At 38.1% G+C, this 26,611-nt stretch overlaps 1 protein-coding gene across 1 annotated transcript; it reads right to left on the reverse strand.

The window, feature by feature from the left end:
- Positions 1–599: 599 nt before the first annotated feature.
- On the reverse strand, positions 600–26,253 carry LOC115661899 (phosphatidylinositol-3-phosphatase myotubularin-1-like). The gene is made up of 20 exons (XM_056313100.1): positions 26,087–26,253; positions 22,561–22,855; positions 22,395–22,463; positions 16,129–16,203; positions 15,592–15,663; positions 14,269–14,338; positions 12,409–12,458; positions 10,869–11,158; positions 10,698–10,771; positions 10,558–10,621; positions 10,273–10,338; positions 7,469–7,568; positions 7,275–7,388; positions 6,525–6,694; positions 6,058–6,142; positions 5,191–5,412; positions 4,303–4,362; positions 4,111–4,175; positions 3,061–3,340; positions 600–1,635 (listed from the first exon to the last, which is right to left on the reverse strand). Exons 1-20 carry the CDS (start codon positions 26,251–26,253, stop codon positions 1,108–1,110), a joined length of 2,916 nt encoding a protein of 971 aa, XP_056169075.1. The 3' UTR covers positions 600–1,107.
- Positions 26,254–26,611: the final 358 nt, after the last annotated feature.

Here is a 26,611-nt window from a genome sequence, read left to right on the forward strand (position 1 = left end):
ATTTGGTCTTTTGAAATGCTTTCACGAATTCAGTTTCTTTGGGGCGTTGAAGTATGGCCACTGGTTACTCAGACACTCATTTATAGTTTCTCACCGCTGTGCTTTTGTATCATTTATTAGTCTCGAAAAATATAAGAGCTTTATGGAAATCGTTCAAGAGTCCGTGTTGAAACGACCAAAGCTTTATTTGGCAAAAGCCGTGGAATGTGTCGATTGGACTTTTATCAACTTTAGCTGCTGCTCCTGCACTCTGTCTCCTTCCTTTTCCTCTTTGGCCAAGTGACTGAGCAGTCAATATAGCTTTTAGTAAAGAGGAAACAATCCAGTTCCATCATCGAAATGCCTTTCACTTTTGACGAGAAAAGAGAGCCCGCGCATCTCCATTTCGAAAATTATGGAATTTCCCTTTTGCCGGATTGATAAGTTATGCAAGCCCCTAATTTTCCTTCCCTCCGGATTCGAAAATTATACGGGGGCTAAGGGGCGTCTGGGCTTTCTATTCGAAATTCGCGAGAATGAGAGGACCACAGAAGTTACAGCATCGCAAGGCGCATCTCCATTTCGAAAATTATAGATTTTCCATTAATGCGCCGCATGTGTTAATGCAGAAGCAGATGAAGCCACCAGATAAAAAAATTTAAAATTAAGCTCTTAACTATCAAAATTGTTTGTTCCAGGGCCTACATCAATTGCCTAAGAATAAGACCTTAGGATCTGTACATAGTCTAATCTTTATTCTGCAGCGAGACACGCTAACCTTATTAGCAAAAGGGGAAAAAAATAAACATAAGCTAATGTTAATCCAATGGATGCAAATATAACTAACTATGATTAAACATAGCTTACCTCAGTTGAATACATTAGCCTCTACCTGAATCAACCGGGCATCGCAAGTACTGTAGAGGAGGCTGCAAAATGTGTCCTCTTCAGCTGTAGGTAGAGAGAGAGTCCCACAGACCATGCCCCATCCGCTAAGAACTAGGGTTGGCTTCATAAAAGCTTAGAAGAAGTGAGTAATCTCTCTTTTCCATCAAATGCCTGGCACTGAAGCTTCTCTTAATGGTTCCCTGTTGATTAAATACACCTGCCAATCATTACGCTCGTTATCTATAGTTTATCCGAGTCAAAGTAGCTGTCATAGATGGAGAGCCGGTCAAACGCATCAAAGTTCGCCCTCAATCCAACGAACTGGCTGCCAAGCTGGGCACAACCGGCATCCGGCCACCGACAGCCCCCATCCCGTGTGCGCATCGGGCATAAGCTTTCACAAACGCGATTGATTGGGTTATTGGGAAGATCTTCATCGCCCACTACAGTGATTGATACAGAAAGGTCGGATTTCTCATCGCGTTGGATGGGATCATCCGACTCTCTTTTTGAATAAGAATACATAGACACTTGCGGGCTCACTGTGGGATTAGCTTCAATGTCAACTGTGCAATCGCCATTTCCAGAAAAGTGGACCTTGCATCCCAGCGACTGAATTGCACGCTTGATAGCCGCATTTTCTTTGCTTGCTTTCTTGGCCAAGTTCACAGCATAAGTATTCAGTTGCCTCTCCCTCTGTAAATCTGCAGTTAAAGATTCTGCTGCAGCCGCCACTTCTTTAGCTTTTCTTTCTGTCACTTCCTTTGCCTGTTAACGAGACAGTACAGAGTAACTAATAAAGATGACATTGCGGTGGCGGGAAGAACCAGACAATTTTTTAATATCCAGATACCCCAGAAACAATAGGCTTGTATGGTAGCAAAGGAAGAATCTCTAGTTCACAAGACCTGACGGTCCATTGCAAGACCTGATGGTGCGATGAAATTGAACCTCAAAATTCTGAGCCATTCTGGAAGCTATGATTTCCGTAAATCTCTAGAAGGGCATGGAAGTACAACCCACATACGTATTTAGAATATCCAGTTAACTAAGTCCAATTAAATGTCACTGAAAACCCTAAAGATAATTTCTTGCTGTCCATGATGTATCCACATTCATTAGTGGGAGAATTCATAGTTACTCATTCTATTGTTGTTCTGTTTAGTGTCTGAGATTTCATTATGCATGCATAATGTTACAGGTTACCGATCACTGAGGTCCACACTAAGTTCTACATAGGTAGGGAAGTTGCGTTGTGCACCCATGTGGTTTTACCAGATGATGAGACCATAAGAGAGTTCACCTGATTATGTCTCCATCGATATACGCATGTACCATTTTAACTCATGCATTCTGCGGTCTAATCTTTAATTTATTGTACTCTAAATACGCTGATTATTTACTTATTTTTGTTCATAATTAAATTAAACTTGAGGAAAAATATCAGATTTTTAGGACATGATCACACTATCTAACACAAATTATTCTCCGAGAAATGCTGAGAACTGATGTTTTATTATTCAATCATCCGAGTAGTATAAAAATGGATACAAAAGGGAATTAGGTTGTGTTACATAATTGCCTCCAATGCTTATTTTGTGTTACAAATAGGCCTTTGATTGCCCCTAAACAATTATTATCAATAGTATATCTACCACATAGCAGCAGAGTGAAAATCACCCTTTTAATGATTTGAGGTGATTAAAATGACAAAGATGCCGCACTACGATTGATAAGAAAAACTATTAGTGGCAATAAAATTTCCCAAATCGCTAGTTTATGGGGTTTCAATTGTGCATGTATTCATATAGTCTCCTTCCATCAATCAACTAGGCTTTGGATTGGATATTCTAATATAGCGTTAGAGCAAGGTTTCATTCCAGATTTATTCCGCGTGTTAGCCTCACCATTTGTCGATTCCACGTGCCATTCTCAATTTGGTTTGCTTAAATTGATTGGTCGAGGGAGACTACATGAGTATAACGTCCGTTTAAATCCCATAGACAAGTGGTGTGGATTGGACTTTCTAACGGTATTTATCAATTTCATTGAAATATGTGCTAAAATTGTGCAGATGAAGTGCAAATTAAAGTTTTCCATCGTTGAAGAAAACTTGTCATAGAGAATGAATCACCAAAAAGCATTTATAGATATAAAAGCAGATGCTGACAGCAGACGAGATAAACAAATTACCTTCTGCAACTCAGAGAATTTCATAGCCATGTTGCGGCATTGAGCTTCAAGTTCCTCTGCTTGGGCTTCAGAGGGGCAAGCCCATCGAAGGTGAAACTGGGGCCAAAGTGTTGGGGCTAAAGCAGCAGCTGGAGGCAACAGTGGACCATTATGTTTTGATGGATCATAAAAGAGGTTATAGTGCACATGAGATTTCCCCTCTGAAATGCGTAAATCCGTCAAATAAGCCCACAAACATCCACAAGCTTCAGAAACGCTGCACTGCTGCCTCTCCTTCTCACTGAATTAGTTATAATGAATTAGAAGGTAGAAGACAGTAAGCACTCCTTAATCTACTGTAGACAATCTCACAGGCAATATTTACTACAACACAACAAAAAAAAAAAACGGGATAAGTGCACCAAAAGTCCTAAAACCTATTATGAAAATGCAATTAAGTCCTAAAACTTCTAAAAAGTACAATCAAGTCCTAAAACTTGTCACAAAAGTGCAATTGAGTCCTAAAACCTTCAAAACATGCAATCAAGTCCTACAACTTGTCAAGTTGATGCAATTAAGTCCTAAAATTTGTTAGCATTTTCTGTTTGTCAAGTTGGGCGGAGCTAATGGAAAGACTTGATTGCATAAACTCAACAAGTTTTAGAACTTGACCGCACTTTTTGAAAATTTTAAGGCTCAATTGCACTTTTGTGACAAGTTTTAGGACTTGATTGTGCTTTGTAGAAGTTTTAGAACCCAATTGTACTTTCATGACAATTTTTAGGAATTTCGGTACACTAAAACAAAAACAAGTGAGATGGGATGTTTGTATCCCATGAGAGGACATTTTTCACGAAAATTTCCATATTTTAAAGCAACCTAACTGAATTTTTTTTTTTTACTTCAATCTAATTGTTGACCCGTCATATCTTAAACTACTTAATTGAATTCATTAACTCATCACAGATTTGCAATCAATAGCTAGACCAGAATCGAGTCTCAACATAAGCTGGCTGTGATTCAATTATATATTATGAAGCCAAATGCAACAATGTTTTGTGGAGTGTTTACCTGTTGCATAAGAAGTTGCCAAAGCGACAAGAAAGCACACAGTCCAAGAAGTCAACCAGAAATGTCTGAAATACCAATACAAAATAAGTGAAACGGACGTTATAGAGAAAAGGTGCTCTATGACCAGGAGAAAAAGACAGGTTGCAGGAAAAAACAAATAACAAGAGGCTTGTATAGATGAAAAAAATGTACCGAGGAAAACTCAAAAGCAAATGGATACATCCTCAATAGTTGCGAGATGCAGTCAACCCACTGCATAATATACAAAGTCGTTGGTTACATAATAAGCCCAATCTCAACTATTGTTAAAGATTTAAGGAAATAAGAAAGTAAATAGTCCATGCGACAAGAATCTAAATGAAGTGTTAAAAGAAAAAAGTCACTCCATTTAGTGAAACAAATAAGTACAAGACTTGATATGTGTTTGGATTGGTCATCACTTTTTACTTTTTTGCTTGGTCTGAATCTTGCGACGCACATAACTTGACTTTTTTTATTCCTAAACACCTAAAACTTTCAAAACATATAAATGTGGGCACATACATTTGCATATTATTTTTTCATTATTTCTTGAACCTTCGATAACAACATATATTTTAAAAGGAACGCACAAAAGCATTTCTTGCTTATGCTTAATCTTAAACGAGCTGGATTTGCATCCTTAATATTCAGATGGACCTTAAAGAAACCACTTGAAAAATGAGAAACCTCGATAATTACATAGCTCAACCTCGATAATTACGTAGCTCAGCATTAATGTCAATACCCTAGTTCTCATGAGCTTCTGAATCAAGAAAACCTAAAAGCACAACCATGGGTAGCAGGATTTAAGGACAGGTGGTGAAACGGATATGTTATGGTTCCCCAATAAATATCGATCCAGCCGTCATCAAACTCAATAAACTGGACACATTAGAAGGACTATAACACACATGAGGCACCGCGCAGATACTTTTTCCTAACATAAGATGCTTGAGAAAGCATTGTCAACAACAAAAGCAGGCATCAAAGGCAAAAGTTTTGATTTATTTCAAAAGCAGTGAAGAATCTGCCATATACCCATTATATCATGGTACCCACCTGCAAAAATATGGGAGAACAATTATTTGAGGCCTGACTATGAGAGGAGCTGGGAGCTTGAGTTGTGAATGATCCTGATGACTGGCGCATTGGTGATGATGAGTAACTCCCAGTCGAAGATTGCCTAGATAATTCTGTGTTGCCACCTCCAGATATAGCTGGTAGTCCAAAACGATCTGAAAATGGATGGCCAAATGCTAGCCAGTCTTTTTCCACAAGTGCCTAAATCAAATTACAACCAAATGATCTAAACTGGCAAGAGAAGTCCACAAATGCAAGGAAGAATAGCACTGAACAGAAGCTTAAAGGATGCAACAAGCAAAGTGTCTGATGATTAAATCACATGATAGTCTTAAAAGAAAGGGAAAATACAAAAAAGATTATAGCTCAACTCTCATCCAATAACCAGTTACATATCTCTACTTTTGGAAGTACCAAATACATATTTGAGTCCTACCTTTTGGAGACCACTTTGCAACTTCACATCAATTTTTTGTGTCTCTACTTACGAAATGCCATTTTCTTCCCAAAAATGCCCATCCAAATCCTAAATTCTTACCCCCCAAAACACTCAAAACCAACTAAAAACAAAACCACTAAAATCCTAAGCAAGATGCTACTATGAGTTTGTAATAAGGCGTAATTTGGTCATTTCAATGTGGGGTTTCTTCGTAGAGGTAAGGGAATGATATTTGAAAAAATAAAGGTATGTAAGTGGTCATTGGATCAAATCATATGATAGAAGTCAGCTCCACAATTAAGATATAGGGATGCAATATACTATTGGGGAAACATTTCTGGCCCTTGCCCGAAGGAAATATCTTATTCTCAAGCGGTATGCTTAAGATTAAGCAATCTCAGTATTACCTGGAACCCAGCAAAAGTCCGATAGTATGGATCAAGCAACAAGCTTGCAAGTGAAACCAACTGTGTTGTTCTATCCCACCCGTCACTGCCAAAAAATGAATATAAATAATATATACGATCGCAATGGGTACATTTTACGACTAAAAAAGGCATTCAATCATGTGTCTATGACATCTATTAAGGCAGAGACAGACAGAACGAAGAGCTAGAAACTAATATTGAATTCTCAGGTGGAAATTGAAAACGCTATAAACAACAAAGAGCAACAAGACAAAAGATAACACACACATCAATTATTGCAAGAAAAATTATCATTACGAGGCATATAAGATCCTGAAGGAACATCTGCGTATGTGTGTAGGTAAATATGTACACACACACATATATATATGCATCTCATCATAATACAGGCAACAAGGACGACATTCTTGTTCACCTCATTGAAATGTTAAGCGAACAACTAATACCTGCAGTGGACAAGTACTGAAGCTGACTCTAAAGCAACGCGTGCTGCAATCCAAGCTGAACCGGCCAAAACACTCTGGATGTGTATTAGCCAACCACTATCTCCAAGTGTAGATACTGAAGCGGACATACTACTAAGATTGCCCCCACCCCAAGTCCAACCACCATGTCTCTGTTCATTTAATTTTTGCATAAGTAAACAATGAACACCATACAATATAACGGAACGACGGTCACTGACAGAGAACCCTTTAAACAATCTGGAGAATGATTAGGAGAAGGAACCAACTTTCAATCACTAGTCCGTGCAATGACTGTACTAAACTCCTAAAGAAAGTAAATTGTGTTCCTTACTCTATAAAGCAGGAAAAGATAATTTAGTTTCTTAAGACTGATAAACGCCGTAAGAGCTGTATTTATGCATAAACATAATACCACAAGCAAGAAACTCTCAACAGCCACACACAGGTACTGCATATTGCATTTTCTATACCTTTCTTGGATCGAGAAGCTTCAATTTTGGAAAGACCTTTTAGATTCCTCAACATATTTTTTTAAAGAAAAAACTGCGTAGTTATGATTCACCGAAACTACTCATGAATGTCAACCATGTAAACAATGACTACAAGAGACCAACTAATGAGGGGAACAGACCATCAAAAGCAAGTAAAGCGTTTACGGAAACAGTTAGAGAGATCTTAATCTATATAACTAGCAATTATTTATAAAGCGTTAGGGATCAAAACACCAACCAAGAATGAGGATATTCCATCTGATGAGGTTGCCCCATGAGTATCCAGATACTCCCTGAGACGAGCTAGACTTTCCCTCATTGCATGGATGTTGTCTATCCCAAAGAAAACTATCTGATTTGCAGAGAGGAAGATCGGCTTAGCAAACTAGAAACACAGATATCATATTTCAAAAAGGACAAACTTTACGAGACCTCAGACTGGAAATAATTGGAAGATGACTCGGAACCTCCCCCCATGGCACCATTAGCCAAAGCATTTTTTCTTGGTCTTGCATCAGCAATGTAGAGCTTCCTAACCAAAAGTGAGGATAAAATCAGCAAATATCAACTTACATTCATAGTATTAATAACTCATACTCACAACATGATAAAAGAATTCACCATCCTAAAGAGATGAAACATGAATATTTATGCACCAACTACCTGACCAACGATTCTCAAATAACCGAAAAAAACAAATTAACTCCTAGATTAAATTCCGAAATGGACTATGTCATGTTCAGAAGAAGTTAATGGACTGTGTCAAGTTCTGGTGAAGTTGGTGAAACGGTTTGATTTCTATAGTGAATTGCTGCAACTGCTCATAATAATTAACTTTTGTCCAACAATGCAGTCACTAGTCGCATGAAGCGGTGACACGGTGTCACAAAAGGGTGTCGCATACGTCACAATGGCTGCAGGGAACACAAATGTGTATTATTTAAAAACTTACACATGCTTTATATAAACAAATGTATTTTGTTTTCTTTAGTTAAATGTTTAGTTACAAATACAGCCTATCTGCATAATCCAACTAAATTAATCTTTTCCACTATATAAATGTGGATCTTGACTTCTTAAAATAACATTCCATTGTTATTGCTAAGAACTTTATGCTACTCACTATCTCATCAAAATTCTGGCTTTTCAATTTTTTCATAGGGCGCTTTTAGGGTCCCATATGAGAAAAACAGGACCCCATCCCGTGTACAAAAATTGACCAGCTAGAGTGAGTCACACATATCTACAAACTTAATATTTGTATGCACACATATCTACGAACTTAAAGGTAACTTACAATGCTCAAACTTCGTTTACGAAGACAAATATAACTTACAAGAAGGTACGTTATTACGACTCAATTTTGGTAGCAATCAACTAAGAATAAGTATAATTACAATCATCAAGAATTAGCACTCACTCAATTTACTACTTACAAAGGAAATTACTACTTCAAAGGTGAATAATATCTTCTAAGGTAAATTACTATCCTATAAAGTAAATTATTTTGTCTTAACAGATATTACTACCTTGAAGGTAAATTACGCTTTTTGAGGATTATAGTTAGAAGTAATTTACCACTTAAGAAAGATATTACTTTGTGAAGTTCTCCTAGAATCAAAATTAACACAAAATTTAAAATCTCTAATCCTCACAAGATCGATCATTTTACACTTGATAACCTGAGGATGTTGTTGTCACCAGTAATTATCCCATAAAAATGTAATCTTCCTCACATAGTTAAAATTGATAGTACACGGTGGTTTAAAATTTTTCATCATTAATAGTAACTTCCCTTTATATTCAGTAACTTGACGATAAAATCACTTAGTAATTTTTCTAACATATGGTAATTCTGCTCAGTTCCTGTTCTTGGGTACTGTAATTTGCCTGAAGTCGTCGTAATCTCTATTGCACCTAAAGCTAATATCTTTCCTTTAGACGTAGTTATTTAGCCATAGATTTAGTAACATGAAGTTCCTATTACTCAGTGATCAACCCACGGCCAACTAATGTACCTTAAATTGAAGTAAGAGACAGAACTTATAATCAGTAATTGTCCTCCACAATCGTAATTTACCTATAAGTCCTATTAATGATGATTAGTAATCTACCTTCAGAGATAGTAAAATTACCTTAAAGTCTCGTAAGCTTGAAGATCTTAATGATTTGTAACTTCTCTTGAGAAATGGTAAACAACCTAAAATTATTGTAACTTTCTCTTTCCCTATTCTTAGTAGATTTTACCTAAATGATTGGCACATTCCTTTCAAGTTTGCAAGTCAATGGAGCCTATCCATAAGTAATAATCCTTAGTTGTCGAAAGTTTCCTTCATGAATTGTAACATCTACAATCCTATTTCAGCAAAATTCCTTCAATGTAAGTAACTTACCACTTTAACAGGTAGTAAGTAAAAACTTTTTTTAATTGATCCAAGGATGAGAAATTTTGGCTTTAAATCCAATGGCCAATATTCTATATGGACCGGTCCGGAAAAACCTCCTACGGCACCATAGATTTTTCCTTTTTTATAAGATTCTAGCTTACATCAAAGAAAAGAAAAAAGAATCCTGCTCTTCAATCAACAAAGAATCATCTCCTCAGTTGTAAGGACATAAAACATACCCGGTGCCCAGGTAGAATAACCTAATACTAAGTTCCTCCATTACTTTTATTTAAAGAAAGTCTGCCTGCAATTAGTGCTTGCTCTAGTTTCAACCATTCTCTCACGAGAAAAGGAAGGTGGGAGTCGGTCATCTTTGAGGCCAAGCCAAGCTCGACCAATGGAACACCTTTTGGAGATATGGTCCCCATAGTATTCTGATTAGCAACTAACATTTAGTTTCCACGGGATCTTCTTCATGTTCGACTGCAAAGACCTCTTTACCTCTTTCTCTTAGCCTTCTTCTCATACTCTATATCAGTTATTGCCAACCAACAACCCAGCCCTTTTCTCCCCCAAAATTTCAGTGCCTATACAGGTCAATAACAGGAGAACTTGCCTACCACAGCCACTGCAGTAGCTGCAATGGTCACTACATAATATCATAACAGCCATTACCAGAGAGATTTTAACTATCAAAGCAACAGCAGTCTGGGGCGGAACTTGCTGCTGTTATTGTTAAGCGCTGCTACAGCCATTACAGACTCTGATTTAAAACAATAGTTATGACACAATTAAGCAGTTGCTGGCAATGCTTACATCATCTGAGCAAAGGAACATTAGAGTGCCTACCTCCGCATCCCCTTCAAACCAGAAAGGTTTGAGCAAAGTGCAGCTACAAGCTTTTCATCTGTGTTGCTGCAAAAAATATCAGGTGGAAGATGTTTAGAATGGTTTGAAGAACACAGGACAACCAATTTGAGGTTGCGATCACATGATTTACACCAAAAATCAAAAAAAGAAGAAAAGAAAAAAGGTTCAGCCCCAGGGTGCTGTTGCACATGTATCTATTCATGCGAATGGGGTCTTCAAATGCATATCCCTGTGGAAGCTACCAGTGTGAGAAATTAACATTACCTCCTCATATTCATCATGAGACCAACCAAGGGCTGGGAAGAACGTGCAAGTACTGCCCCCGTCCCTGTACATCAAAAGTATAGTGGGTCAAATCAGACAATCACAAAAAAGTGTCCACAGATAGGATGCACAGCATATACCTGGATGACACCAGGTGACTACAGGCAATCGACCCCTCGCTCGAAAATTTGAAGCCTGAAGAATTTCTTCGTCACTAAAAGAGCAACCATGGAAACTTAAGTCTTTCTTCTTATAACATCAATCAATTATATAGAGAATCTAAAAATTTAAAATATAATTTTCAACCGCACCTAATGCATTTTGGAACAATTAGGGCAAATGGGTAAGTCTGGCACAGTGTATAGTTTGCATTCACACTACTTATTCTCCACAACTCATTAGCCACCGTGAATGAACAATCTTCTACTATACTCATTGAAGCACGGTGAGATCTTCTTCCAATAAGCCGAAAATACTCATTCAACAAACGCAACTTGGGATTAGTGTTTCTGAACTTGGATGGTCCTGAGATAATAGCATAAGGTTCCCATTGTCCAGCTGGCTTGGTACATCCCAGCAGTGCATCAAATATTGCACGTCTCTGGAGAATTTGGATATTCAGCCACATTAGATTTTTCCATAAGCTCATTTACTCTGACAATGGTTGACGTATATGTGAATGCTAAACAAAAAAAGCATCTATCTTCTCTAAAGAAATTACTTTCTAAATCTCCATCAGATGATCAAACAATACAATGACAGGCACAATGACATTGCTAGTGAAACTACTCGTCGACATACTCTTAAATCATGAATCACCGAATTCCATGCTAAAAAATTTAAACAGCTGCTTTCTCATGAGTTCAATTCTACAAGTGAGAACCAACGTTTACAAGATTGTCACCTATTAAAAGAGAAATCGCTCTTATTAAGGTTTACTTAATCCCCAGAACAGTACAGAAGTAGCACGAACATTAGAGTTAGACATTTGTCTTTTCTTATGCATGCATTACAGCGGTTCCACTCTTCATACTCTTCAGTCTTTGTTAGTTTACAGCATTTATGGGATTCATATCTAGGCTCACTTAGCACTAGCTTTGCTTGGTTTTGTTCGTCTGTTCTTTTCATTTTTGTCCTTGTATTTTCCTGATGTACTAAAACAGTCCCTCTTTCAATAACGAAGGTAATTACTCATATGAGAAATCAAGCTACACATTTGTATTCATGCATCCTAACTATTTACTCTCATTAGCAGGTTGATGAACACCAAAGGGAGAAGTGAAGTCCATCTTGATTCTGAAAATTGAAACACAACGAAAAGCTACAACGAGCATCTAACAGGGAAAAGTATGAACAAAAAGAAGATTTGGAAAGGTAGAGAAAATAATGAGAGATCCCAGCACAAAAGACAATGAAATGATCGTAAGTGCTCAATATGAATCTATCTTTCTTGATAGAGAAAAGCATCCTCAATAAGCTCCACTTGCTTTTGAAGCTACTGTATTCAATTGAAGGAAGTGTATAATTCTTTCAAGCCACACAGTAAAGATCACACCATGCTTTTACCAGAATCTCCCCATCTAGAAAGAAAGTTTGTGACTAATTAACACAACACCAGTGGTTAGCATCATGATTCTCATGCAGTGGCATCAAGGAGATGGCAAACCCATTCAGAAAGAAAGTTTGTGACTCCTTCCGTAACAAGACAAAACCATCGCAAGACTCTGAAACTTAAGACGAGTAGAGAATCCACAAATTAATAAAGGATGGGATATATGTCAGTCATTTGTTTCAAGCTCTCTTCAGATACAAAATAAAAGTACACTGACAGTGCAGACAGAAGATTCTAACCTGCTTAGTCCGAGGGCGAAAGCCAAAGACAATGATTCTCATATCTTTACCTGAGAAAGCAGGAAAATACCGGAAGAAATATTAATGAAGCTGTGAAAGTAGGATGTTCAATTTTATGCAACAAAAGAGTACATCAGCCAATCAGCACTTCTAGAACAAGCCAATGCAATCATAATCATGTGAAAAGGCAGCAGTTCACACCAGCGTAAAAACAAACCTACACAAAGCAAATTGAATACCAATAAAGCTAAATAAACAGGGTTTTTCATGGGGAAAACTCTGTCTATCAGAAAAAGAGGGACCCAATGATAAAAAGAATCAACAAAGCAATAAAATAAACAATGCTATCCATCTGAAGTGAATCACATTAAAAAGGAAAAAGTTAGAAAAAGAATAACTAAAAAAGAATCAAACCTCCAAAGAATAAAACTGGACTATTGACCAATCATTTGATCAAGCAAGAAGGCGAAGGTTAATCAACAAGCTAATCATACACTCGTCCAACAAAATGGCTGAGAGGGGTCTGGGCACTACCTCTCTTCCAAAAAACTAAGTAGTGGTTAAATTTATGAGAGGTGTCCCTTGTCAGAAGCAATTGGTGGATTATCCCACTTTCAGCAAGCAAACGGAGAGTAGGCCTTTAAGAACTGTCCTCAAGAGTGGCATAACTCAAGTCGAAGTTGGTCTTTCTTTTTCCCCTTTTTCCACTTCTTCATGTGATTCCCAAAACATACACATATTTTATTACAACTGGTCAATACTATGCAGTTCTCGACTTGCTAAGAGTTTTCACTGCTTCATTTGCACCAAATTATGGCCTTGCTTTTGGTCACACTCAAAGGCTATCTTTTATCTCCTTTCTCATAAGTCAATAATGATCTGTGTCTTTCAATCTTCTGCCTAACTGTCAGTACGTCTAACACAATATAGTTTTCAGTTTGACCAGTTTTTCTTTCTTCAGAACTCTAATTAATTCATATTTTTGGATCATTTATAATGATGATCAATGCTTTTAAACTCTGAAATAGGTTCAACGAATGGTAAATATGCTGGAAGAAACCACCATAGTTGATTCACATATGGGAACGAATTTCTACATCCTTGTTAGAGATCACTATATCTTGTCAAGGCATTATAGTGATCCTGGATACAGGAATGGACTTTGACAGAGTTAATGAACTTGGACTTATACTCAATAACAAACCGATATTAATGATAACAACATTCATTCAAAATGAAATATAGTTTATGCACTTCATGTTCGCTTTCATCCTATGTGTACAAGCGATAAATTCCAAGAACACATAGTGGCATGACTTGATCGAGATATCAAATGAACGAATTTGGGTCTGTGGTAACATATTTTTATCAGGTTGCTCAACAAAAATGGATAGACAATTCATCTCTGAGTTCCACCGTTGTAACAAATTGATCGCATTTAGTTAAATGGACATCGAATGGTCATGAATCACATTAACTGGAAGATTTTTTTTTTGCCAAGACATTATTTGTTTATTCATATTTGCACTCAATTTATACTAATTTGGTCATTTGAAAGTTGTCTGTTTAAATTACATTTCAACTTAGGTTTTTTGCATATCATTCAGGTTAATATACCAGTCCATCACTAAAATGAGAATACAGCTAGACTATAGAGGTATTTGGAAATGCCACATACTTCCCACGGAAGATAATGAACACAGCGAAAGGTGAAAGCATTTGGTATAAAAGAGCCCAACTAGCACTGTTTCATGAATATAAATATCTACACATTGCTTTTTTCTTTCAATCAGAGAAGTGAACACCCCTGCCCAGTATCCTCTGAATCGCTAGAAGAAATCTACCGTTACTGAATGATACCTATGACTTGAAGCAGCCGTTGAGAAGGGCTTTTTTCAGGCTGACGTGGCGCCAATTGACCTTTTACAGCCTATGATTCGTCAAAGTAATCAGCATAAATGAGTTAGTAATTCATGCGTGAAGATATTCAAGATAACATTAGCATCACCAATAGGAAACAACTGAATACATGTAAAAAACAACCATACAGGTTGAGCTTGGGAACACTTTTCAAATGTTATATATTTGTTTTTCCTTCAAAATTTGCCCCAAAAGAAAAGCAGTTTATATTTACAGAATAGCAAACAAGATTCTGACACCGTCAATAGTCATATGTTCTAAACTTTTTAAATGTTCCAATTTATATAAAGTGCAATTTCAAATGCTAAAAGGAAAGGCATAAGCAAAAAGTTGAAAAGGAGTCCTCCCAAACCATACAGAGGGTGCGTTTGGCAAAAAGAAAAACTGTTTGGTAAACATTTTTGGGAGATGCATTGCATTGCATTTCCGAAGGCCTTTTTCTCAATGCAAGTCCTACCCAGCTTTCGGCTCTGAGCATTTCTGGAATAATAATGCATTTTTTTTGGCTAATACCACGAAAATCCCCAAACCAGTACACCCATGCCACATTTACTACAAACTAATTTTTGAGTCACAGAAACTCCCAAACTCATACACCCATGCCACATTAACCCCCAAGTTTGGGATTTTTTGTGACATACCCGTGCCACATTTCCCCCAAATTGTGATAAATTTGGGATTTTCTGGGGGTTAATGTGGCACGAGTGAATCAATTTGGGTAAATGTGGAACCGATGTACCAATTCGGGAGTTTTGTGACACAGAAATTAATTTCGGGTAAATATGGCACATGTGTACCGGTTTGAGGTTTTTTGTGATATTAACCCTTTCGTTTTCTTCCAACTTTGGCCTCACTAAACTTTTGAAATTCCAGTTTTACCCTCACCATGCAAGATGGCAGCAAGGTCAGATCTAACCGCCGGCAGGCAAACTCAGGTGAGGGCCACCTGCGGTCGGCTTGGGGTCATGCTGGCTCGCCGGGGTCTGGACATCGTGCTGCCAGTTGCTGAACTTCAATTATTTTATATTTGAAAATATAGCTAAAGTCCTCTATCAAATGTAGTTTTTTCCAAACAACATTTAAACTCAAGTTGATTCCCAATGCACCTTTTAATTAAGTTTTACCAAACACTATTTGCATATTGAAAAAACCCTTTAACCTAGAGTCCTTTGCATTTCCCCAAAGGCTTTCTACAAAAGCAGAAGTAAACGCAGCCTAAGCAATCAGGAAAAATCCAGAAGCACAAAAATAAGAGGAACTTACAATCTTGGCGATCTTCTCAATAGTGGCCAGTGGTATAGTACCCAGTGGAATGATATTCCTAGTTTCTTCACTCTTGGGAAAAAAGCAATGTCAATAAAGCACGAAACATGTAAAAGTGATGTATAAAGATTTGATATGTGGATTATTTGCTTGAATTTTGAGACAAGATGAGCTTGTGTCCCTTCATGCTTCAAACATCTTAGATGTGACATCTAGGATTTCAACACAGATATCTTTAATTGCAGTCAGCAGCAACAGCTCCAAACTTTGTATGGAAATGTAGTAGGAAAACGGAATGCAGAAAAAGGTATCTCAAGGCATGTTTATCTAGTATCAACATCACAAAGAATACTTTCTATAAGCTATTTCTGCTTCTGCTAGTTGACATACAGGATTTTATTCACCAAATACTAATGCGGATCTCTTTAACAAGAAAAGACATAACTATGTAAAAGCCTAATGCAAAATGAAAGGAAAACCAGATTACTTTGATCTGAGAAAAGATTCCAAAGAAGATTTTTGCGGATGCAAACTTACCAGAAAGAGAATACGATAATTTGTCACTAATATAGTACCCGCTTCATCAGTGTTAACAAGGACTACACCATACCCCTGTAAGATAGTAACCATACATGAACTGTATGTTCTGAAAACAAATAATAAATATAATTAATCATGATGTAAGAATCAGGAACCATTATTCTGATGGTACACTGTTGGAATTTGTTATTTAGCTGTCATAGCTATTAATTAACATGTTGGAATGTGTTATTTAGCTGTCATAGCTATTAATTAGCTATTAATTAGTGTTAGCTGTCATCCTACCAACTACCTATTAAATAGGTTTTTAAATAGGACTTATCTCTTACTAGTTCCTGTTGTGTATAAATAGAGACTTGTTGTAACTATTGTGAATATGAGAAATAGATTCTTCGGTATTTTCTCTTTCAACATGGTATCGAGAGCGAGGTCTCGTTGCATCATCACTTCTCTCTAAGAAGAGCCACCAGCCTCTCCCTTACGTCCAAAAAAAAAAAAAAAAAAAATTTGGTCTCTCTCTTTGATCATTTGATCACTATGTCGGAAGAATCATCAATCACTCGGTCTAATCCCCCATCACTTCTTCCAAAATCCACCGAACCTCACCCTATTCAAATCACTTCCATTAAGCTTAATGGAGATAACTTTCTTCGGTGGTCTCAATCGTCCGAATGTATATACGAGGCGGAGGGAAAGATTGGCTATCCTGACCGAGATGCGGAACCAGCGATAAATGACCCACTTGGGCTGTCGGGATGCGGAGAATTCGACGATTATGACATGGTGACCAACTCAATGGAAGAAGATATTGGTGCAAACTATCCGGCTATGATACTCTGCTAAGGAACTTTGGGATGCCGTGTGAGATGTATTCGGATTTGGGAAATCAATCTCAAATCTATGAGTTAACCTTGAAAGCGGGAAGATGCGGCAAGGAGAGGAAATTGTTACAAAATACTTTCACTCTTTGAAACGTTTGTGGCACGAGCTAGATTTATTCAATGACCATGAGTGGAATTGTGCGACGATGGTAATCGGTACAAGAAAATTGTAGAAGCCGAACGTATCTACGCTTTCCTGGCGGGACTTCGAGATGAGTTTGATGAAGTTCGTGGCAGAATGGGAAGCAACCTCTTCCACCTATTGGAGAGGTCTTCTCGAGGAGGTTCGGAGAAGAAAGTAGACAGGGAATAATGTTGGGCAAGGCAACAAACGGTGGAAAGGATGGATCATTGGATGGTTCGGCATTGGCAACTAGAAGACAAGAAGAGCCATGTTCCTACAACAAGGGTCTATTTTGAAGAGTTTTTCTTTGATAAAAAAGCTCGGGCGTTTGGAACTTTCAGCTCTTCCTCTTGTTTTCAATTCTTCCTCTACATTCCAGAAAAAATAATGGTTTGGCACCAAAGATTAGGCCATCCTAGCTTTGGCTACTTGAAATATTTGTTTCCTCATTTGTTCAAAGGTGTGGATATTTCTTCGCTACATTGTGACAATTGTGTTTTTTCTAAAAGTCATCGTACTCATTATAGTCCAAAACATGTATCGTGCATCATCACCATTTTATTTAATCCATAGTGATGTTTGGGGTCCTTCACCGTGCCAACAAAACGGGAAACGATGGTTTGTCACCTTTATAGATGATCATACCCGTTTATGTTGGACATACTTGATGAGTGCTAAGTCGGAAGTGGAGTCTCTGTTCAAAATTTTTATCAAATGGTTGTGACTCAATTCAAGCACTACTATTAAAATTCTTCGTACGGATAATGGTCGAATATTATAACCAGTATTTGGGGAGTTTTTGAGAGAAAAAGGCATTTTTCACCAGTCCACTTGCCGAATTACACCCCAACAGAATGGCATTTTGAACGCAAAATCCCCATCTCCTTGAAGTATCTCGTGCCCTTAGGTTTTCAATGTTTGTGCCTAAATATTTATGGGGAAGCTGTGTTAACAGCATCTTATCTAATTAATAGGCTGCCTACTCGGGTATTAAATTACATTACTCCTTAGATTGCTTCAAAAAGTGTATCCCCATCGCCCGTATTTTTCCGATATTCCTCTAGGGTGTTTGGTTGACCTGCATTTGTCCGCCTCCCAAGTCGGTGTCGAACTAAATTGGATCCTGGCTGAAAAGTGTGCGTTTATAGGATATGCACCTAACCAAAGAGGTTACAAGTGTTACAATCCACATGCGGCAAAACTCATGTCACTATGGATGTCACATTCTTAGAGTTGCAATCGTTTTTTCCAAACACATCTCTTCGGGGGAGAATGCTTGAGGTTAGTGAAGAGATTTTGTGGCAATCAAACTCTCTGTTCTTCCCACTCCTTTGTCTAAAAACTCTCCTGTTCTTCCCACTCCTTTGTCGAGTCTTCGGAAAAACCTTTGCCGGACCTTGATGTGTCAAAAGGGGGGAGAGACAGGGGGAGAAAAAGTTCAAAATATGATCAACAAGCTAGAGCTTCGGGTTTATACTAGAAGAAAAACTCTTCAAAGGTTGCGATCGAACTTTGTCTTGGAGCCTCATATGTCGCAACCCGAGAGATGATTCCTTGCCTTTGTCATCGGGTGATCCTATTAGTACTTTTTTCCCTCCATTCCATCTCAAATTCGATATTAATACCTCTAATCTTGATATGCCTATAGCTCTTAGAAAAGGGGTTAGATCATGTACTCAGCATCCTATATCAAAATATGTGTCGTACCAAAAATTGTCTCATCATCATAAAGCGTTTGTGTCAAACTTGTCTCACATATCCATTCCTAGAAATATCCATGACGCTTTGAAGGATCCAAAGTGGAAAATGGCGTAGAGGATGAAATGCGAGGCTCTTACAAAGAATGGCACATGGAATTGGTTGATACAGGAAGAAAAAAGATTGTTGGTTGTAAATGGGTATTTACTATAAAATGTAAACCCGATGGGAGTGTTGAGCGGTATAAAGCCAGGCTAGTGGCAAAGGGGTTCACTCGGACTTATGGAGTAGACTATCAAGAGACTTTTGCCCCAGGTTGCCAAGATAAATTCTTCGGATTTTACTATCTTTGTTCTTGTTTTTGATTGGTCCTTATACCAATTAGATGTGAAGAATGCGTTCTTGAATGGTGAATTGGAGGAGGAAGTGTTTATGAGTTTGCCACCGGGTTTTGCGAAAATGAAGGCAAAGTCTGCAGATTGAAAAGTCATTGTATGGACTTAAACAATCTCCAAGAGCGTGGTTTGAACGGTTCGGGAAAGTGATTAAAGGTTCGCCATCACCAAAGTCAAGGGGATCACACTCTATTCTATAAACACTCAAAGGAAGGTAAGCGTGCCATTCTAATTGTCTATGTTGATGATATAATCTCGATTGTGTGATGACAAAATTGAGTTGGAAAGCTTGCGAAAGAAGTCTGGTGAGGAGTTTGAAGTTAAGGATTTGGGTGTTTTGAAATATTTCCTTGGAATAGAATTTGCAAGATCCAAGAAAGGCATATTCGTAAACCAACGGAAATACACACTTGATTTGCTCAAAGAGGGTTTGTTAGGATGTAAAGCGGCGGATACACCCGTGGAGCCAAATCGAAACTTGAACCACTAAATTTGAAGAAGTGATAGGCGAGAAAGGTATCAAAGGCTTGTCGGATTGACTTATTTACTTATCTCACACTCGACCGACATAGCGTTTTAGTAAGTATGGTAAGTCGGTTCATGCACTCACCAGGGCCAAGGCATTTTGAAGAAGATACGGAATTCTACGCTACCTAAAGGGAAGTCCTGGTAAGGGGCTAATGTTTGAGAAACATGGACATCCGGAAATTGAGGTGTTCACCGATGCATTGGGAAGGCGGTATGGATAGGAGATCTACTTCGGCTATTGCACGTTTGTTGGTGGAAATTTAGTCACTTGGAAGAGTAAAAAGCGAGTGTGGTGGCAAGTAGAAGCGAGTTTCGGTCGTGAGCACATGGTGTTCATGAAGTTATGTGGATTAAAGGCATCTTGGATGAACTACAAATTTTGAGCTCCACACCAACGAAAGTGTATTGCGATAATAAGGCGCAATTGCTATTGCTCATAATCTGTGTTACATGAACGAACAAAGCATGTGGAAGTTGATAAACACTTCATCAAAGAAAACTTGATAGAGGGCTAATTTGTATGCAGTATATTTCAAGTGATGAGCAGTCACGACATTCGACCAAGGTGCCCGAAGACAATTTGACCATCTAGTGAGCAAGTTGTCTATGGAAGATATCTTCATGCCCTTGAGGGGGAGTGTTGGAATTTGTTATTTAGCTGTCATAGCTATTAATTAACATGTTGGAATGTGTTATTTAGCTGTCATAGCTATTAATTAGCTATTAATTAGTGTTAGCTGTCATCCTACCAACTACCTATTAAATAGGTTTTTAAATAGGACTTATCTCTTACTAGTTCTGTTGTGTATAAATAGAGACTTGTTGTAACTATTGTGAATATGAGAAATAGATTCTTCAAGTATTTTCTCTTTCAACATACACCTAACACCCTTATTAATGTAACTCTTTCAAGAATTCTTAGCTCTGTCTCTGGTACGTGATTCTTTAAAAGATAGATTATCTGCCTTAATGCCTTCTTCTCAATATAAAGGATCTCAATCTAAACGAAAGATATGAAAAGAACAGAAATGGCACTGCCCGTAATGGCTTGACATGGAAGAAAAGGGCATTTAATTTCCCAATTAACCCACAAACACTATCTAGGAATAGGTGAAGGAAGAACAAGAGTACAAAAAACTGAACGTTGATTGATTTTTGAAGCATTATCTTCAATCCAGATGCCCTGATATCTACTAAGTAAAAGGAGTGACAGCAAAGAAGCCATCCAATCGTCATCATATCTAAGTTCCAGCACTATGCAGTTATTTCTTCTTTTACTACTAAAAATGCGGCCAAGCTATTCCATAGATGGTCCCTGTGGAAGTACTATACCACCCGGCCAACCATCCCCCAAAAGAACAACAACAAAAAATAGAAAAGAAACAATAAAATCAAATGAAAACGAAAGAAAAAAATAAATTAAAAGCAATCCAACTTTAGGCGGCCACCATGGTCAATTGATTTTTAAAACCTAATATCAACCACAACTCAGCATATAGTCAATTAACCTACAAAGAGACTCCAAAATTCAACCCCATCACTCTATTCGCTAGCCCAAGCCCTTAGACTAACTCCCAGCACACAATAATCTAACAAGTGAGATTTCGAGTGAGTGGTTACATAATCTTCTTCTATCCAAAGAAATGCTTGCAATCCATCATTTTCAGAGTAATAGTAATATCCGTAACTCTTTCTCCGAGGTAGCACTGTACTGTTTCATCCTCCTTTGCTACTAAGCATCAGTGGAACTGAACATCTGGAACACCCACACCATTAAAGGTCCGTAGTAGAAATCTTAGCCTATTTCAAATGAGATGTTCATTGACCATATGATGGCAAGAAGGTACTCAACATAGGCAGTGAAAAACCTCAAAAGTTTCTCGGAAATCAGCTTTTCAAAGCCACAAAGATTCTCTTTTATTTCGGCACTGGATCAGGTCCCCCAACGAAAAAAAAATTTGTCCAGATAATAATATTATGGTTACAAACTCCTTTAGCAGCAAATGTGACCAGCTAATCTTCTCTGCACTTCAATGGAGGTGGCCCACATAAAGAAGAGATCACCGAACATGAAAATTTACGTGAATTTCAAATGCGACAATGCAGAAGTGCTGATTCCCACATCCCATATACTATTCAAATGGGGATAGCCAGTCACAGCAGGACGAAACCATTCTACATCTCAAGGATCAATGTAAATAATGATAGTAAACCAAACAGAAAGTAGCCTATGGTCCTTCTAATTAGTTCGGCAGAGAAATGGAACCATCCGACTCCCTCCGACCACATCATAAGATTACCAGCCCAAAATGTGGCGATCGATAGAAAAACACCCCTACCCAAATAATCCGCGATCACGTAGGAGATCAAATACAGACCTCAGCAACTACATATGTAAGCGGAGCCTCATTCAGATCAAACGAGCTTTGCCCAAAATCCTGTCTTTACGAATTCAACCAGCGTGCAAATCAGGTAAAGCATCTTTACGATTATTATCGATCTAGGCAGGGCGCACCCACAAGTCACCCAGCAAATTCTAGCCCGGAACCAGAGCCCCGTTCGACGCAAAAATCATGCCCAAAAAAAATCCCCTACGATCATCAAGTTCTTGATCACGGAAAACACAAATTGACCTACCTCCACAACGACCTTCTCGGCCTCGAGCAGGAAATCGCACTGCACAAGCGAGACGGACCTCGAAATTGGCTGCCAAAAAAAGAAACCGAGATTCAATCCCCAAGCACGCACCACCGCATCAACCGGGAAGATCACAGCAACAGCGGAAAGAAAGAGAAGAACCGACCTCGATCTTCGTCCATTCGAGGACGTCCCAGCTGCCGGCGCCCTCCATCTTCTCCGGCTCGGGGGCTGCTGCTGCTGCTGCTCCACCTCCACCTCCACCTCCGACGGGCGGCGCCGCCCTCGACGACCGGGGTATGCGGCGGAACGGGTCGACCTCCGCCCCTCCTGCAAAGGCTGTCGCTTTCGTGCTTTCCGGAGCGAGAGAGAGAGAGAGAGAAAGAGAAAGAGAACACCTACCGTTCAAAGAAATCTTTTTTTTTATTTTATTATTATCTCTCTTTGGGTGTTTGATGAGACTTCGTTAGATTAGCGTAAAGCGGTGTCGTTGGAATTCGGTTGACGTACCCTCTAATCCGCGTGATTAGATTTTAATTCGAAGCGCCCAATCATGTTTAACTTGATTTAATCCAAATTTATATTGCAAAGACCGCACGTGGTTAATTCACGTGGACAAGTTGTCTTTTTTTTTTTAATTTTTTGTTCAAAACGTTGAACAGGTATTGAGTACAATGAGTAGACAGTTCGATTCTAAAAATAGAAATACGGACATGAGTGGATGTGTGCATAATTTTAATTGAAAATTCCCAATTTTTCTAGAGCCTTTTCGTTCTTATTAATTAATTAAATGAATTGGTATAAAAGTGAGTATTACAGGAGGTTGGACATGATAATGCCGGTATGATTTCTTTTAAGTGTCGGTTAATTCTATATGTGCAATAGCAATTTATTTATTGTCTATGTAGATTTTTCTATATTTGATATGTACAGTCAACCAGAACTCAGCAGGATCATAACATCTGCAAGATTTTTTTTTTCCCTCTTTATGTTAATGGCTTTAAACATCTTTTGGACATGTTTCTGAAAGAAAGATTTTGAACTCTTTTTTTTTTTCCGAGAATTTGGGACATGTAGTATTAAAAATTCCAATCTTTGTTCATATTAATTCTTATGGTGCATTTGTTTCGCGAAAAATTAATTATTTGAAAAATAATTTTTCTTAAAAATAACTTTACATAAGATATACTTTTTTACGACTCCATTTTTAAAAATTGCTTCTATATCTATATTCTTGGAGGTGGTTACTAAATTTTTTATAACATCTCTTCAAGAAACAGCTCTCAATATGCAGCATTTACCATTATCTGCAATCTGCATACCCCTTTCTCCTTCATAACATCTCATGCCTGAAGTCCACATATCACTCTCTACATCATGCTAATGTAGCTAAAGGTGTCTAACGGTTCGGTACAGATCGGGTCTCCACACCCGACCCAAATCGAACACAAAAAATAAATGTCCCTTGCGACCCGAACCGAGACCCAAACTGCATAATGACCGAGTTGAAAAAAACGGTTCGGATTTTCGATTTTTCCCTTTTTCAAATTTTCTTTTCGGGCCTCCTCCTCCTCCTTCTTCCTCTTCCCCTTTTGCGTACCTCTGTTACAGCGATTTAGCAAACTCCAAGAGTCTCTCTGTTACAGTAGGTCATCAAGCTCCACAGTTGAACACAATGCCATGGACAGATCTTGATTTCACGATGCGAGCTCCTTAACGTTATCAACGGGACAATCTTCACCCACAACGTGTCTCCTCCCGGTCTAGAGATGCTTCGCTAGACCGGATTGGAAATATCATAGGAATACAAGGAAAACAATATATATACTTCAACGGAATTTAATCGACGTAAAAAATACACAAAACCTTGCCGAAATTTAACCGACGAAAAAGTAAAGTGAGATAAAAGATATAATGTCAGAATCTAATTGACGAGAAAGATCTGAAAACTACAGCTAAGATGCACACCAAAATTTAATTAACGAAGAAATATCTAAAAACTACGGTTACGGTACATGAATTGACAACTTTTGTTTGTTTTGTGCGACTGGGAAGGCTACAAAGAGTACGATGTGGCAACTTAAAATCTATGATCGACAGTTGCAAATGGAGTTTACAAACAAAGTTTACAAGCAAAGTTAACAAACATTTACTACGACTCCACTATTTGAGGATCACTAAGACTCCACTACTCGATAGTTACATTGATTCCATTACTAGATAGTTATATCAAGGGTTAGCTTAACGGTTTCATCGACTTCACGACTTCGACGGTTACTTCCTTCTACTTCGTTGATGGTTACTTCTTTGACGAGTGCATCTAGGATTGTCGATTTCACTATTTGTCAATTCCTTTAAGTTGTCAATTTCTCAAGTTGTCGACTATTTTGTACATAAATGACCAAACTCTACTTTCATCGACTAAGTCTATTACATATCGATAATAACCAAAAGTTGGTCATTTCTCGATCTAAACAAATACCCATTTTAAAAGAATTGAATGATTCATTGATCATTCGATTCATTTAAATTAAATAATCAAGAATCATCATGTGCCCTCTTATTATCGGCAAATTTGATTTTTCTCTGCCGAATTTTATATTGGGCCAAATTCATCATCTGACTCATAAATTTCATGAAAGGCACGTTTTCTGTAAAGTCTTCTTGTGGCCCTCTCTATCTTTATCCTTCAGTAGTTGCACTCTTGTTGCGAATCGAAATAAATTGGCAAAGATTTTGGCCTTCAAATTTTTCTTTGAGATTGAATTTTAATCCACTGACAGCCAAATTGTGAATTCTTTCTCTGAGAGTGAAGTAATGCATTCATTTCTAGCCATCTTAAATCGAGCAACAAACTAATTGACCGACTCATTATTGTATTGATAAATTCTAGTCAAATTCATGTTCTATAAAATTGATAATGGAATTATCTTCCCATCTCAGCCTCAAGTATGGATTGAATTAGGAGATAAATTCATATACCAACTAAATGCAGTTTTTGATAAAAACAGAGGGAACAACCTATACCTTAGAAATTCATTTATTTTTGCATCCCCATTGCCCAATGTGTTCAACAGTCGATTGATCATCTTCGCCGGTAAATACGGCGAAGTCAGGATTCTTGAATCCTTGGGTATGGTATGTTATTAACCCAATCGGGATGTGGCTATCTATATACTAGTCTAACAATTCCTCTATCGACATCTATTCGTTGTGCAATCATATATATTATTTGCTAAATATCTGAAAATTGATAGACCTAACCTTCTTTCCCTCTAGGTTCAGGCTAGATCAGTCGATAAGCCTGACCTTGTTAGCCCCTAGGTTCAAGATAGAAAGGTCGATAAGCCTGACCTTCATGCCCTCTAGGACCAGGATTCAAAGGTTAATCTTGAATCGAATTGTCGACATTGGGATTAATTGGCACATTTGACCCATATGGTAAATTTCCTGCATTTTGGAGGTAAGATTGCACCATAAGGCCTCACATTATCCCCATTTGGAATTGGCCCAACAGGAGGTCCATTCCGTGGAATACTTTCATTTGCCATATTATTGTCAACAGGATTAATTTAGATTGGATTAACTTGGTCATTTCCATTGACAGCTTTTGTAAGATCGTCACCGGTGGTGGGATCACTTGCCCTAAATTATTTTCACCGTTCAATTGATTGAGAGTTGGAGGAACATACCCAGAAGTCAAAGTGTTCGATTGGATCGGTATAAACTGATTGGATGTCCCGAGCCCTAAGATGACATTGTTGACCACGTTAATGACCATCGGCTTGATCGCATTGCAGGGATGTCTCATCATGTGATATGCCGTCTCATTTTGTTGTTCCTTGAATAGCCTCTTCATCGTAGCCACCAAAGTGGGGTTTGGTGCTAACTCCCTTGCTTGTTCTTCCGTAGAGGTGTCGTGGGATTGATGTCAGCATTCTTACCGTGGCTTATCTCTATCACTGCAGGAGCGGTTGAGGTCTAGGATTGGGTGACCCTTTCACCAGGGTTGTTACTTGCAGCATGATCGGGCCCTAGGTGATTCCTTGTTCTCGGCATTGTTAATCCGTGGGATAAATCAAAACTGATATTACTGGGCATGCCAAAAAGATATTTCGCTCAAATTGAATTCGACAAGGAAATTCATTTCACCAAAAGTCGTTCTTTGATTTTTTTTATGAGAAAAGATAGGTTCTGTGATGATTTCGGATTATGAA

The sequence above is a fragment of the Syzygium oleosum genome, unplaced genomic scaffold (assembly GCF_021117445.2).
Source record: "Syzygium oleosum isolate NSW1041296 unplaced genomic scaffold, Sole_v2.1 Sole_v2.07, whole genome shotgun sequence".
NCBI classification, from domain to species: Eukaryota; Viridiplantae; Streptophyta; class Magnoliopsida; order Myrtales; family Myrtaceae; genus Syzygium; species Syzygium oleosum.

Excerpts from the sequence above, each read along its gene's own strand:
- LOC115661899 (XM_056313100.1), bottom strand. The coding sequence starts at position 26,253 with ATGAAGAGGCTATTCAAGGAACAACAAAATGAGACGGCATATCACATG. Across the intron at positions 5,413-6,057 it reads GGACTTTTGCTGGGTTCCAG|GCACTTGTGGAAAAAGACTG; the intron begins GTAATACTGAGA and ends AATTTGATTTAG. Across the intron at positions 3,341-4,110 it reads GGCAACTTCTTATGCAACAG|TGAGAAGGAGAGGCAGCAGT; the intron begins GTAAACACTCCA and ends TAACTAATTCAG.